Source organism: Schistocerca gregaria, chromosome 5, assembly GCF_023897955.1.
Source record: "Schistocerca gregaria isolate iqSchGreg1 chromosome 5, iqSchGreg1.2, whole genome shotgun sequence".
NCBI lineage: Eukaryota > Metazoa > Arthropoda > Insecta > Orthoptera > Acrididae > Schistocerca > Schistocerca gregaria.
Genome location: NC_064924.1, coordinates 281,254,871 through 281,271,324, shown reverse-complemented (window position 1 = coordinate 281,271,324; position 16,454 = coordinate 281,254,871). Strand labels below are relative to the sequence as shown.

General features: G+C 44.1%; 1 protein-coding gene across 2 annotated transcripts in view; it reads left to right on the top strand.

Moving 5' to 3' along the window:
- The window catches only part of LOC126272174 (nucleolar protein 9-like), a 55,433-nt gene that overhangs the window by 22,087 nt on the left and 16,892 nt on the right, over positions 1-16,454 (top strand). For both annotated transcript variants that reach the window (XM_049974824.1, XM_049974823.1), the window contains 2 exons: positions 1,236-1,409; positions 15,055-15,198. In XM_049974824.1, coding sequence (XP_049830781.1) covers positions 1,236-1,409; positions 15,055-15,198 — 318 coding nt within the window. The remainder of the gene's footprint in view (positions 1-1,235; positions 1,410-15,054; positions 15,199-16,454) is intronic.

The window sequence follows — 16,454 nt, the reverse complement described above, 5'->3', positions numbered from 1 at the left end:
GAGATAGTGAGGGGAGCTGTGGACACTAGAAAATGGAGTGCCAAGTGGAGAAATTGGAACATTTCCGACATATTCTTCTGTTTGAGTTCAACAGAGGGTAACTGCAGCAGAGGCAGCCAGAAACATTTGAGAAGTGTATGGGGATAATACCATTCAACAGAGCAGGGCAGGAAAATGGTTTTTCCATTTTAAGGAGGATCGTTTTTGCCATTAGTGACTCTCCATGTTAAGGAACGTGTTAGGGTTTGATGATGATCGTTTAAATACTTTAATCCACAGTGATCCACGTCAGTGTACTTGAGAACTGGAAAATGCGATCATTGGACCATCGTATGACATTTTCATGCCAAGGTAAAGGTTAAAAAACCAGGTTTATTGATACCACATGCTCTAAGCAAAATATCACAAAATCAGCTGGTGACCATATGTGATTCTCTGCATGCTTGTTATCAGTTGGCTCGTGAACAACACTGACCATTCCTATCCTGTATTGTTATTGGTCGTGAGAAAGGGTGCCTTCGTGCTAACATATGGAAAATAAAGAGATGGATGAGCCCAAACAAAGCAAAAACTCCCAATACAGAGACTTGTGGGAGTCCTGAAAAGGTAATGTGCATCTGGGGAACAGTGGCAGTGTAGTGTACTAAAATAGCTTCCCCGAGGTTTAAACCATCACTGCTAACATTTATTGTTAACAACTGAGATGTTTTGCAGACACAATCCAGGAACAAGGACCAGGAAGACTGCGTGAAGTGATACTACTCCACAACAATACTCCCCTGCAGTCTGCAAGACTGACAAGAAACATTGTACCATGAGTTGGGTTTGGATGTCATTCTGCACCCACCTTATTCAACTGATCTCTCAGCCTCAGATCTTCACCTTTTCCACTCTGTGTCGAATAGTCTTCAAGGAACTTTCTTTCCAGATGGAAATTTGCTTCGAACATGGCTCAACGAGTTCTTCACTTCAAAGCCGTGTGTTTTCTGCAGTTGCAGAATCGAAAAGTTACCCCACATAGGCAGACCTGTAAATAGTGGAGGAGAACACATTCTTGATGTATAAAGTCTCTGTTATTTTTATCTGTTGTGTTTATTATCCTTACAGACAAACGCCACAAACCTAATATTTGAGGGACTAATCATAAAGTTGCTTGTTGCATTCTCAGATCAATAAGCAATTCTGTTGCATTTCAAAATAGCTTGCATTTATAATTTTGCTCATTTCATTTCTAGGAACTGTTCCAATGTTTTGAGTGTTGGGAACCTGATGACCGACAGATAAAATCTGCGTGGCAAATTGCCACGTTAAAAAAATTTTCTGAAAATGATTCGGAACAGAAGGTGAAAGTTCAACTTCATGGGTCACTGCTTCTTCAGGCACTGCTATCTTTCAAGAAGCCTATCAAGGTAAATATCTGTGAGATAATAGCACATTAACAATGTGATATGCTCTAAAATATATGAAAAATAACAAAGAAAATTGCCAAAAGAGAAAATGTTTTTAATCTTTTGATTGCTGTGTACACTCACAGCAGTCAGAGAGCATGATGTCCAGGTGTGGTTCACTGCTACAGCAGTTCAGTACTGTGCTGTTGGTGTGGTTGACTGCTATAGTGGTTTTGAGGTATGCATTTGGTAATCATTTAGCTGTGGTGGAATACCAGGCCCATTTTGATTGCAGTGCTGCTGACACTCTCAATGTACCTTATCATTTGCTCTTAACCCCTTTTATTTTGTCTGCTTTTGATGGAATTTCACTACACTTTGTTGTTTACTATAAGCCCAACAAATGGAATTTTGATAAATGTCCTGCAATTTCTGACAATTTTATAGTTTCGTGTTCGGTTGTTAAAATATGATGTTGCTGCAAACTGCAGTGAATAGTGTTAATATTGTAAATAAACACTACTAAATCCCTTATCATGTGTCCAGGCCTGAAACAATAAAATATTGAGTAGTGGCTAGTGTGTCAGAAGTGTACAGCACCTAGTATCTGATGAGACCCACAAAATAACACTAAGACATGGCTGGAAAGTCCCACATGTTACAGTCAAAGGACTGTTGTTGAGCTTTTAAAGTTTCTGAGCTGTAATAAATTATTATATACACAGTTGTAGAGAATGGTCTACTAATTTGGGAAGGCGGAGGCGTTACAGAAAGTTGTAGCTCCTATACATCTGCAAAAGGCTATTCATATCAGTAGCGCATAATAGCACGATTTTGTTAATATCCAGGCAGGAGGGTGTATGTCTTAATGAATGTCTGCCAAGAGACAGTGGGATAAAAGCTACTTCTTTGTAGTTGTTAACCTGGGTTGATGAGATCGTCCCTGGTGCTAATTTCTATGGTCTCTAATGACACTGTCCCAGTATTTGGAAGTTTGTGCAGGATCCTGGTACGTTCCGTGTGTACTGTCTGTGCAATGTGTGTATCCCACATTGACATGGAATCTGGTACACGCCAGCATTCTACAAACTAAGATCATCTTTGACGCTTCCCAATAATGCTCATGTTTTATAGGGTGGGCAAAGTTTTTGCTTGGTGCTTCTTCAATGTGTCCCATTTTTTCCCGATAGTGTGCCTCTGTGTGGCATAAAGGCGGTGGCTCTCTCTTTCTCTGTGACTTCTTCTGTCTCCAGAGGTTGTACTGTTGCAGTGGGGCAGAGGTGGCACGTCGTCTGCCATTCTGGGTATCAGTTTTTTCGGAATACAGTTCTGAGGTGTTCCATCTCATGGGGCACGCACTCTGCATCTGAAATGGTGTGTGCCCTGTGTACTGTTTTTAGTACCCCATTTCCCTGTGAAGAGTGGTAGCAGCTGTCTTCCTCATTGAAGTACTCCATATGCAAATTCACAGCCACAGGAGAGTGTGGTGTGCCTATTGTAACTCCTTCCGTTTGCTCATAGTATTCTCCATTAAAAAGAAAATATGTGGAAGTCAGGACATGCCTGAAATGGTCGGTGGTCCTCTCCCCCAATAGAAGGAGTTGCAATCGGCAACCCACTCTTGTCTGTGATCATGAATTTATATAAGAAGTACTTGAGAAGGAACCCCTGGCATCATCCATATGGAAACCTACACATTTTTTCCATTATGTAGATGACACATTCATCACCTGGCTCCATGGGAGGGACAAACTGCTTGGCTCCCTTACACATTTGAACTCTACACATCCCAACATCAAATTCACTATGGAGACCAAAGTAGAAGGAAGATTACCATTCCTGGATGTCATGATCAAAAGAAGAGCTGATGGTGCCCTGGGCCATGGTGTTTATTGGGAGAAAATGCCCACTGGTCTGTATTTGTATGCAGAGAGCTGTCACCATGCTTCTCAGGGGAATGGGATACTAAAACAGTAGTACTCAGGATGTGCACCATTTCAGACGCAGAGTCCGCCCCAGGAGCTGGGACACCTCAGAAACGTATTCTGAAGAAACATGTGCCCAGAATGGCAGATTAGGTGCAATCTCCACCCCACCATAACAGTGCAACCCGTGGAGATGGAAGAAGTCACAGGGGAAGAGGCGGACACTGTTACTGTACACTCACACACTATCAGGAGAAATTGGACACATATTGAAGAAGCACCGAGTAAGAACTGTTTTTGCCCACCCAATAAAACATGAGCATTGTCGGGAAGCATCAAAGGTGATCTTGGTTTATGGAAGGCCAGCATATAGCAGATATCTTGTCAATGTGGGGTACATACGTTAGGCAGACAGTGTGCACTGTCAAAGGTTGTTTCAGAGAACACCAGAAGCACATTCAACTGATGTATCCTAAAAAAGTCAGCAGTCACAGGGCACTGTTAGTCCAAGAATTACACGATGGAGTATGAATGTACCAGGTTCTTGGCACAAATTTCCAAATACTTGGAAAGAATCATTAGAGAGGCCATAGAAATTCACACCAGAGATGCTATCATCAACCGAGATTGCTGCAAAAGCTTGGAAACCAGCACTGAGTTTAATTAAGAAGAATCTCAGCAAACAAAAAGATCTGGGGACAGATGACTTACATCAATGCTATCACAGACGCAGGTGCTAGCATGTTTGCAGTTGCCTATATGCAGCCACAGACCATGGATAAAGCAGCTCACGAAGACAGAAGATATTAATTGGCTGTGCGCCCTCAAGAGCTCAGTTCATCAGTGCACGTGACAATGGCGACATGTCTGATCACTGAAATATTGTGCCTGTTGGACGCTGTGAATTGGCAGTACACCCTTGTACAGTTTGATCAACAAAAACGCCAGGAGAAACTGAAGAATCACATGATCTTTATTTACCACCAATGGGGTGGGGTGTATATGAACAAGGAGATCTGGGAAAAACCTGGGAAGTTTTTCATCGGGGAAAAAACTGGGAAAAACTCAGGATTTTTTTTTTTTGAATTCCGGAAATTTTTCATTGTTGTAGTTTTCAGTTAAAAATTTTGTAATTTTTACTGATAAGGACTGACACTCTAACAAATAATTTTACTTTAGCCTGCTACTGCAGAATAATACTGCAGCAATAAAAAACATTAACAAGAGAAAAAAGACCAAAACAAACTTAAGTTGCAAAGAGAATGCGCCATTTCCACTAACAAACAACAGTGCACACTCAAGCGCCTGCCCACACCAAAATGCGCCGAAGGCTTTAGGACGAAGACTATGTAACACTTCACAACGACAAACTGCTTCCAATGACTGTGAGGTCACAATGGTTTGCATTAGGTTCATTTGAGCAGTTGCCAGCGGGCTCGTGAGTATGCACAGTTGATGCGTGTATGAGCAGAACCTGCTCCCACTTATGGCTATTTGAAGTGCGGCTGTATCAGCAGTAACAACAAGCAGTCACACACAGCTGGAAAAATTCTTCTGGCAAGTCCAAGTTGCCAAATTTGCACATGCACAGAGCCTTTCAAGTATCAGTGGAGACGACGGTAGTCTTCGTGTGACTGTTGTTTAGCTTTAGTGATTTTGCTGTTTCTTCTTCATTTACAACTCTCATGTCAAATGAAAACAAAACAAATTTCTATGGCTGAGAGCTAGCAAGTTAATTAAAATAGTCATATAATTATGAAAGACTGAAATGTTTTTAGTTTTAGTGGATGTTCTCTGAAGCCCCCCTGCGGGTTCGGTGTAAGAATAGGCCCGAGGTATTCCTGCCTGTCGTAAGAGGCGACTAAAAGGAGTTTCAACCGTTTCGGCCTTCCATGTGATGGTCCCCCTTGGGGTTTGACCTCCATTTTTCAAAATTCTACAGAAGTACGAGCCTTTTGGGGAAGGATGCCTTACGTGGTGTATCACTGGTCCTCAGTGCACTAAGACCTTGGCACTCAGCATTGTAACGGCGTTGTAACCGCACCCACTATTCCTCAAATTGGGCCTAAACGCCTGATGGGTTGCACAAGTTACGCCCATAGTGCATCTCCATCTGCACCTACGATCATGATGGACTTTCCATGGCACCCGAAATCCAGCACGGTAGCCAGCCCGTTGTGGTGGGGTCGTCATGTACCCTCTAGGTTGTAGCCCCCTGACAACACAGGGATCGTACTGCCGATACCTGAGCTGCACCCTCTCCACGTCGGCCAAGGAGTAGATGCCCGTCTCCTTGGGGCATCAGGACTCCCGGCAACGGTCATCCTGCCAATTGGCCCTTGCTGAGGCTGGGTGGCGCCCGTGGGGAGAGCCCCTGGTCGGAGTGGGTGGTATCGGGGTGGACGTTTCGCAGATGAAACGTCAACATGTATCAGGTCGATCTGCGGCCGAGTCTTTCAAAAAGAAAGGTACTGTCTCTGGTTGTGGTTCTCCTGCCCTTTCCCCCTTGGCCACGCCCTGGGAGGAAGGACAGGCCCGCCGGCTTGGGGTGAAGTACTTCCCCCGTTATTTATTCTGTTCTTGGACCGATGGGGGGACGTTCGCCACCTCCAAGCCCATGTTCTTTGTCCAGCACATCGAGGACATCTTTGGGGAAATTGAGGCTCCCAGTAAAATGCTTTCTTATAAAGACCACCTCCGCCACACAGTCGGCGGCGCTCCAGGCGTGCGACCGACTAGGGGACATCCCAGTGTCCATTGTCCCACATCTGGCACTGAATAGGACGCAGGGGGTTATTTTTCATTGGGACCTCCTGCTGCAATCTGATGAGGAGCTCAGGGCCAACTTGGAGCGCCGAAGTGTGCATTTCGTCCGGCAATTCCAGCACGGCCCCAAAGTCCGTCGTATCGACACCGGGGCCTTTATCCTCGCCTTTGAGGGGGACGTTCTCCCGGAGAAGGTAAAGGTGATGTGCTACCGGTGTGACGTGCGACCTTACGTCCCGCCTTCTATGCGCTGCTTTCGGTGTTTGCGCTTCGGGCACATGCCGTCACGGTGTGAGGCTGAGCCCCTTTGTGGCGATTGTGGACGACCTCTTCGTGAGGAACCCCACCACCTTGGTGTGTCAATTGTCTTGGCCTCCACTCGCCTAGATCTTTAGACTGCCCCACGTATCAGAAGGAGAAGAAGATTCAAGAATTAAAAACTTTGGACCGTCTCTCTTATTCTGAGGCCAGGAAGAAGTATGACCGCCTCCATCCCGTGACGTTGACAACTTCGTTTGCCTCAGTCATGTCCACTCCTTCCACAGTATCCTCACCCCTATCCTGTCCCCCCTCCACCTCCTCACCCCATCTGGGGTCTATGCCACCGCCTCCCAAATCCCTCCCTTCCAAATCCTCCTCCCTCGCGGCCCCTGCCCCCTCTGCCCCAGGGGCCACCCTTCATCCTCCTCCCACTCTGCCGCCTGAGAAGCGGTCCTCTTCTCAGGCGTCCATCGGGGAAACGTTCCGGATCCCGGCTTCCGAGGTCCGGCGTTCCAAAACGGACCCCGGGCGTGAGAACCTTCTTCGGGTCCAGCCCACCATCCCCGTGCCTCATCAGACTTCCAAGAAGGCCTCCAAGAAGAAGTCTTTATCTCCCTCTCCACCCCGGCGCGTTTCATCTGACGCTCCATCCGTGAGTCGCTGCTCCTCTCCTGGCCGTCCTCAGTTTCGCCGGGATGCTCTGCTGCCAGGCGCTCAGCTGGCCTGTCGTCGGCGAATGATGCTGCCCCTCCTACGCAACCCAGGAATGCGGCCGCATCTGGCAACGACTCGATGGAACAGGATCCGCCTCCCGCCAGTTGTTGCGTTGTTCCCTCGAAACCTGGCCCTCCGCGGCCGTCGAGGTGACCAGCTCGTCACCCATTTCGTTCCCCCTTTTTTCTGACTAGTGATGGCTTTGTTACATTGGAACATAAGAGGTATTCGATCTGTTCGGGACGAGTTACAAGTTCTCCTCCGCCTGCACTGTCCGCTCGTCCTTGGTCTCCAGGAAACCAAGTTGCGCCCAACTGACCGTATTGCTTTTACCCACTATACCTCGGAGCGGTCTGACCTCACCCCTGTGGACGGTATTCCAGCTCATGGTGGGGTCATGTTGCTCGTTCGAGACGATTGTCTATTACCATCCCATCCCATTGACCACCCCACTCCAAGCAATAGCTGTCCGTATTACTCTTTCTGCCTTTACTTTTTCTGTTTGTATTGTCTACACTCCATCGTCATCCGCAGTTAGTCGGGCTGACATAATGCACCTGATTGTTCAGCTTCCTCCGCCGTTTTTATTGTTTGGCGACTTCAATGCCAATTATCCCCTTTGGGGCTCTCCTGCATCCTGTCAGAGAGGCTCCCTCTTGGCGGATGTCTTCAACCATCTCAATCTTGTCTGCCTCAATACTGGCGCCCCGACTTTCCTCTCGGACTCTACTCATACCTACTCCCACTTGGACCTCTCGATCTGTTCTACCACTCTTGCCCGTCGGTTTGAGTGGTATGTCCTTTCTGACACCTATTCGAGCGACCATTTCCCCTGTGTCGTTCGTCTCCTGCACCACACCCCATCCCCACGTCCTTCGAGCTGGAACATACCGAAAGCTGACTGGGGACTTTACTCCTACCTGGCGACCTTTCCGGGCCACGATTTTCTCAGTTGTGACGGTCAGGTCGAATACCTCACGGCTGTTACCATCAAAGCTGCCGAACGTTCCATGCCTCGTACTACCTCTTCTTCACGTCGCGTTTTCGTCCCCTGGTGGGATGAGGCTTGTAGAGACGCTATCCGTGCTCGACGACGTGCTTTACGCACCTTTCGCCGCCATCCTACGTTGGCGAATTGTATTGGATACAAACGACTCCGAGCGCAATGCCGTAGAGTCATCAAAGACAGCAAAAAAGCTTATTGGGCCTCTTTCACCAGCTCCTTTAACAGTTTTACTTCCTCTTCTGTCGTCTGGGATGGCCTGCACCGACTGTCGGGCATTAAGGCCCACTCTTCGGTACCTGGCCTGACTTCAGGTAATGAGGTACTTGTTGATCCTGTGGATGTCTCCAACGCCTTCAGTCGCTTTTTCATGGAGGTTTCAAGCTCCGCCCATTACCACCCTGCCTTCCTTCCCAGGACAGAGGCAGAAGAGGCTCGGCGAACTTCCTTCCACTCGCTGAATCTGGATAATTATAATGCCCCCTTTACTATGCGGGAACTCGAACGTGCACTTGCACTGTCCCGGTCCTCTGCTCCGGGGCCAGATGCCATTCACGTTCAGATGCTGACACACCTTTCTCCGGCAGGCAAAAGCTTTCTTCTTCGTACCTACAATTGCGTCTGGACCGAAGGTCAAGTCCCCATGCGTTGGCGTGATGCCGCCGTTGTTCCTATACCCAAACCCGGGAAGAATAGACACCTTCCTTCTAGTTAATGCCCCATTTCTCTTACAAGCTGTGTCTGTAAGGTATTGGAGCGCATGGTTAACGCTCGGTTAGTTTGGATTCTTGAATCTTGACGGCTACTTACCAATGTTCAATGCGGCTTTCGTCGCCGCCGCTCCGCTGTTGACCACCTTGTGACATTGTTGACATTCATCATGTCCAACTTTTTGCGATAGGGCCCAACGGTAGCTGTGTTCTTCGATTTGAAGAAGGCTTATGATACCTGTTAGAGAGGAGTTATCCTCCCTACTATGCACAGGTGGGGTCTACGCAGTCGCGTGCCCCTTTTTATTGATTCCTTTTTAACAGATCGAAAGTTTAGGGTACGTGTGGGTTCCGTATTGTCCGACGTCTTCCTCCAGGAGAACGGAGTGCCTCAGGGCTCCGTCTTGAGCGTAGCCCTTTTTGCCATAGCGATCAATCCAATTATCGATTGCATTCCACCTAATGTCTCAGGCTCTCTTTTTGTCGATGACTTCGTGATCTACTGCACTACTGCAGTACCCAGAGAACATGCCTCCTGGAGCGCTACCTTCAGCGTTGTCTTGACAGCCTATACTCATGGAGTGTAGCTAATGGCTTCCGGTTCTCTGAAGAGAAGACGGTTTGCATCAACTTTTGGCGATATAAAGCGTTCCTTCCGCCATCCTTACATCTCGGTCCCGTTGTTCTCCCATTCGTGGAAACAACTAAGTTTCTAGGACTCACACAGGACAGGAAACTTTGTTGGTCTCCGCACGTCTCTTATTTGGCTGCCCATTGTACACGTTCCCTTAATGTCCTCAGAGTTCTTAGTGGTTCATCTTGGGGAGCGGATCGCACTGTCCTGCTTCGCTTGTATCGGTCCATAGTCCGATCAAAGCTGGATTATGGGAGCCTCGTCTCTCGTCTGCTCGGCCATCCCTCTTATGCCGTCTCAACTCCATCCACCATCGGGGGTTACGTCTTGCGACCAGAGCATTCTACACTAGCCCCGTCGAGAGTCTTTATGCTGAAGCTGCCGAATTACCATTGACCTACCGGCGCGGCGTACTGCTTTGTCGGTATGCCTGCTGGCTGTTGTCAAGTCCTTCTTCGCCAATTCTCTCAACCATCAGTATGGGTTGTACGTGTCAGCCCTGCTGCCCCCTGGAGTCCGCTTTCGTCGCCTGCTTCGACAATTGGATTTTGCCCTCCCTACCACCTTCAGAGAGGGTGAGAGTCCGATACCACCTTGGCTCCAGGCTCCGGTTCATATTCATCTCGACCTCAGCTCGCTCCTGAAGGAGGGTATTCCGGCTGCAGTGTATTGCTCACAGTTTGTCGAACTTCGTGCACGACTTGCCAGTCACACCTCTATTTACACTGATGGCTCCAAAACTGACATGGTGTCAGCTGTGCCTTTGTCGTCGGGGCCGTCACCTTTAAATACCGGCCCCTCGACCAGTGTTCCAGCTTTACGGCCGAGCTTTTTGCTCTCCATCAGACCGTTCAGTATGCCCGCCGCCACCGCCATTCATTGTATGTACTCTGTTCTGATTCACTCAGTGCTCTTCAGAGCCTTGGAGCTCCATATCTGGTCCATCCCTTGGTGCAACGGATCCAGCAGTCCCTCCATTCTTTTGCTGATGATGGCTCTCCTGTCAGCTTTCTGTGGGTTCCCGGCCATGTAGGTGTGCCTGGGAATAAGGCTGCTGATGCTGCAGCCAAGGCTGCAATCCTCCTGCCTCGGCCAGCCTCCCATTGTGTCCCGTCATCTGACATTAGTGGAGTTGTTTGTAAGAGGCATGTGTCATTGTGGTGGGATACTTGGTCATCACTTCAAGGAAACAAGCTCCGGGTCGTAAAACTGTTCCCAACTGCTTGGACAACCTCCTCCCGACCATCTCGGTGAGAAGAGGTCCTTCTGACCAGGTTGCGGATTGGGCATTGCCGGTTTAGCCACCGCTACCTGCTCTCCGGTGACCCAGCCCCGCAGTTCCCTTGTGGTCATGCATTGACAGTGCGCCATGTTTTATTGTCGTGTCCCCGTTTTAGTCAATCTCGTGTTGTCCTGTTTCTGCCATCTACTTTACAGCTGTCTACTTTTAGCTGATAACACTCGCACAGCTGCTCGTGTTCTTCATTTTATTACTTTGACTGGCTTGCCCAAAGACATTTAACTCTTTCACTTATTTTATCTGCATCTTTGTAAGAACTTTCTGGTGCCATCCCCCCCCCCCCCCCCCCCCCTCCTTGAGTTTTAGTAGATTCTATGTGCTCTTACAATTGTGACTGAGTGCTTATGACCTCAGTAGTTGAGCGCCCTTAAAAAAAAAAGTTCTCTGAAGCGCCGGTAAGTTCTGTGCCAGTGTATAAAACCTTAACCATTCAAAGGGTTTCCAAATTTTATGGTTCTGAGAGAAAGTTTTCTGTCAAAAGTGTATTTTCACCCGGAAAAAAGTGTATTTTTAACCAGAACATCTGAGAAAAATCCAGGATTTTTTTTTCCTTGTCCACATATACACCCTGACCAACCTCAGTACTGGTTGGCACCGCTTATCCTTTGATCTGAGTGACCTGACCTTCCTTTGAGACCTCTCCAGTCTTCATATCTCATCCCCAAGAAAGAAACTAATAGTTCCGAAAGCTAGAATAGTACCACGTTCTGATACACGTCTCTAGCAGCAGCACTCAATATTTTGTCCCCTAGAAGTAATTACTGGACATGAATTATGCCTCATAATTTAACAATTTTTGCTGATTGTATTTTCCATCTTATAGAAATGTAGGTGTCCCGCTTTTTTTCTTGATCAATTAAGAAAAATGGCAGGATGGTTCTTTTGAAATGGGATGCTGCAAGTTTGCTTTTTTATTCCTTTTACTAAACAAGCTTGTATTCCTCAGCCTCAGTGGAGCATGAGACCTTAGTTTCTTTCCTTTAGATCAAGACTGGCCAAGATTTGCAGTGGTTGCTGCACTGGACTGGGATTCAGGAGGATGACAGTTCAATCCTGTATCCAGCCATCCTGATTTAGGTTTTCCGTGATTTCCCTACACACACAGTGTGCAGCTGCATCCGTCTAACTCATCTGCCACAACTTTACTACTAAGAGGAGATATGGAGAGGAAATGTTTTTATGCTGAAGGCTGGGCAATACAAGCGAGGAAATATAAATTTAGCGATTTGTAAGAATGTGGGTATTGCAGCTCACACTTCCCCTATTGCCAAAGTGATTTTTCCTTGGTGCCTCAGGGTGTGGCCTATTAATCTATCCCTCCTTTTGTACACCATATATACCTGATGATGAGGTTTTTCCCCAAATCTGTCATTCAAGAAATACAGGTAGTCTTATATTCACAGATCAAACTATTGCTGCTGAGATTCACATTTTTACATTGTTTAATAGAGTACACAGAGTTTGTCTTATGTTTGTATACGAAGCTTTGACTATTGAGGTTACATGCAGATTTATTTTGAAGAATTTAGGAGGACAGGGCAGGGCAAACGATACTCGCATCCAAACAGGTTGATATGCCAAAGCACTTGGTACAGTATCGAAGTAGCTTGAATGTTCACATGCCCTAGTGCAAAGGGTACGCAAGAAACTATGAACTAGCCACTACAACAGTTTATTGCTGTGCTTAAAATTTGAGTTTTCTGAAACACAGGAGAAAGTAGCACTGAAGTCTATCCTCCGACAAGGTCTTATTTTTGAATAGGTTTGCAATAAAAGTTCTCATACATGTGTTGGTACTGTGTACAAACATTAATGCTGCATTTTATGAAAGGTAACATTCAAAAGTAGAAATGTTGAATTTCAAAAAGCGTTACTTGATTCTGAATCCAGATAAATACTTTGGTTATGAGAAACTTTAATGACTTATTAAATGGGTTGCAAATGAGCAGTTCAATCTCTCTGTTCATGTATTAGAATACAGGGTAAGAACAGTACAAGCTTTTAATCAGCGTTAGAACATGATGGTGACATTAAGTTGAAACAAGGGAAATTAATCCAGAATGAAATGTGTAACAAATGAAGTAAATCATAGTAAACTGGCTGTAATTATTGTCATGAGAATAGGTTACAGCAGCAAGACAGTACCAACAGTAATCAGTAAATCACAGGACAAGCGAAAGTTCGAAAATTGGACTGAATTGTGATTGTGATCTTTTATTTATGTTTTAGTTGCTGTTGTTACACATGACTTGTACCCTAGAAGATATTTCAGTCTGTGGTTCACACTTGCTAAAGCTCAACACTGATACCCACTTGACTGAGTACCAGAGAGTGCACCGAGAGGAGTAGTGCGTGAGCAGCAAATTACATCATGTTACCAACCTTGGGCATCTGTACTGCATACTTTGGCTTTTTAGGAACATCTACCACATTTAAGCTGTAGTTTGCCTGAATTCATGTGTAACCAGAATTGAACTGACTTTAAAATTGAATAAATACTCAAGAAAAGTATTCATTTCTGCAAGAGACTGTAAAAGCCTCCATAGGTGCCAGTGGTGTTCTTAGGAGTTTCGTGCTGCAGTGTTATTGACAGTCACCATGATGTATGATAGAAATGAAAGGGTGTGCTTGAGCTGCTGGTTCTATGCTGCCAATGAGAGAACGGTGCCAGTTTGAAAGCAAGAAACATTGTAACATCCTCATGTCAACAAAGAAGTGAAATCTGAAATGCATTAGGATAAAAACAGCTGTATTCTCAGGTCCCATGGAACTGCAACCTCAGAAATTGTAAAATATTCGGAAGAAAGAGCCAAATATTTGTGACAGAGAATATGTAAATTTAACAGTTGTGCTGTTAGGGTGATGAGATTAAAAATAGTGATACCACAGATGACAGAGCTAGTAAGTGAAAAATGTACAAAAGAAAATGGCCCACAAAGTAACATAACCTTTTTCTTTTTTTCCATGTATTTTATTTCTCCTTTTATTATCAAAATGTAGACAATCAATAAACAGCAAAAAATTAGGATAAGTATGGTATTAGCTTTTTAGGCAGATACTTTGTCAATAAAACATTTTGTAATTTTGATTAGTCAGAACTTGTTAAAAATATTTTTGTCTCAAGAAGCCTCTTGAAGAAAGGGGGTTGTCCTATAATCAGGGTCATCTTGTACTTGGGTAAATATGGTAATTCTGATTCTTATCGCTGTGATCACATTTTATTCAGCTGTCATATTGCCCCTCCAAATCTCTGAGGACAACAAGCAATATCACATGAAGGGATGAAACTCGAAAGATCCAGAGACTTAACTATTCATGAAACACTGAACAAATTACTATGCACTCGATTAAAATCTAGAAAACCAATCTGGGTAAACACTGGCCAATTTTCTCCAGAAAGTTTTAATCTAAGAGATGAGTGGAGAAATGAGTGGATGTCATTCTATGGTTGTAAGAAGTTAGGCAACATTATCCAACCGACCAAGGAAAATGTGGAGCTCCATATTGTACTGATTCATATTATTTTATCTTATATCAACTTACTTGTATATATTTTTAAAATGTAATTCTGTAAACCATACACTCAATAAATAAAACCCCTACTTTTAATTAAGTTTTGCCATAAAGCTCTTTTCTCTCCAATTTGACTGGGTATTTATCTTCTTCTGTGGCAAAATGTTCCATTAGTTTATATTCTGCTCTTGTCTGTACTGTTTATTATCTCTTTTACATTTCCAGATAGCACTAAATTCATACAAATAATTCCAGAAAAGAGTTTCTAGCACTTAAATTTATGCTCAATGTTAAAATATTTACATTTTTTGGGTAGCAGTTTCATGTTTCCCAGAGAGATCTTACTTCTGGCATGCAATTGTGTTGGCAAGTAATCCCGCGTCCGGGTTTGATTCCTGGCGGGGTCAGGGATTTTCTCTGCCTCATGATGACTGGGTGTTGTGTGATGTCCTTAGGTTAGTTAGGTTTGAGTAGTTCTAAGTTCTAGGGGACTGATGACCATAGCTGTTAAGTCCCATAGTGCTCAGAGCCATTTGAACCTTTTTTTTTAATTTGGCAAGTAAGCTGTTAAATTCATCTTTGTTAGAAAGTAGTTTCTCACTATGATAGTCTACATTTTATATCCCCTTTATTTCTACCATCCTCTGTTTTTTTGTTGCCCAAATAGCAAAACTGCAGTACTGTTTTGTGTCTTGTTTCCTAATCTAATTCCCGTAGCATCAGCTGACTTAATTCATCTGCACTCTTTTACCCTAATTTTGCGTGTTGTCTTATCTCTCTTCGTGTCACTCATCATTCTGTTCAACTGCTTGTAAACTGATGTTTATATTTTTGTTCCAGATTGTGCAAAGTCTCTTACAGATGCCTGTATCTAATTTGACTTATCTCATCTGTGATCCCTGTGGAAGTCATATAATGGATGCTTTTGTTAACAGTCCTACTGTAGGAGAAAAAAGCCGGGAAAAGATAGCACATAGGTTAAAGGTTGGTGATTACATCTTCTAAGTCTCATGTTTGGAAAGACTTAAGTGGATTTTAAGCATGAGTAATTTTGTGGTGACATTTAAAGTGTCTCCATCAAGATATTGACCGTTTCCTTATTGCTTTAATTGTTCCTGCTGCTTGGGCCGAGGAGAAGATTCTGATGAAATTGATACAAAATGATATTCATTACACAATAAACATGCTTGTTAGTGAACCTAATGTACAGTGGAGAAACTGGCTGTTTCTTCTGTATGTAAAACAAAGTGGTAATTATGAAGTTGCTTAGGCTGTTGGACATTTGGTTATTATGATGTCTCTGAGACTTTGCAATATTTTGATGACAAATATGTTGTTAGTCTCCTTTAGGTGGTGAAGTTGACAAAAGACTGTAAGTCAGTAATTATTCTAAAGGTATTTAAACTTTCTAGTTTGCTTGCTGGCATTTATTTTGATTTATTTTTGTTTTTCCATCTTCCTTTCTTGTATATATTTGTAGACCTATCTGTACGTAGTTTCTTTAGTAAAATTGATCTTATCTGAGCTCTCCCTTTCATTTAAAACAAATGTAAATGAATGTCTCTAAAAGGGAGAACGATTTTAATAACAGTAGTTTATCTTATATTGGTTTGACCAATCTTCCCCAGTTTTGTTTGTCCTTAAATGTGCTTAATTTTTACACATATCCATCTCAAATTCTTGTCCTTCCTGTGTTTGTGCATTGATGCCACCGCAATAGTTTTGAGAATGTTTCAGCTTTGCAATGAACAATTTTGTTCAGTTTTTGCAGTCCATATTTTGATTGTTGTAAGTTTGTTACCAACAAATAAAGATGAAAGGCTGCTTATTTAGCAGGAGTATGTGTACATTTGAACAAAAGGCTACAAAATCATTCTCTTGTGGAATAGATTATGCCTCATTTAACTGTAGAGACAAAAGGTTTGGAGCTAAAAATGCTTTTCAGGGTTACATGGGAAGCTGCTGCTGTTGTTAGTATACAGATAAATTATTTGTTACATTGCATGATTCTCTTTATGTTTAAATTTGTATACAAATTTAGTAATTATTTATGAAGTTTTTCACTTTCATTAATATATAAAAACGATTCAGCTTTCCTTGCATGCTGGAGTGCATCATGGGAAGGAGTGTGGAGCTTTTTAATTATCTTAATACATAATTTTACTTCCTCGTTTGGATAAATTTAAACTTTAAAGGTGAAACATCAGTGACCTTACAGTGAGGTGATATTACCAGAAACA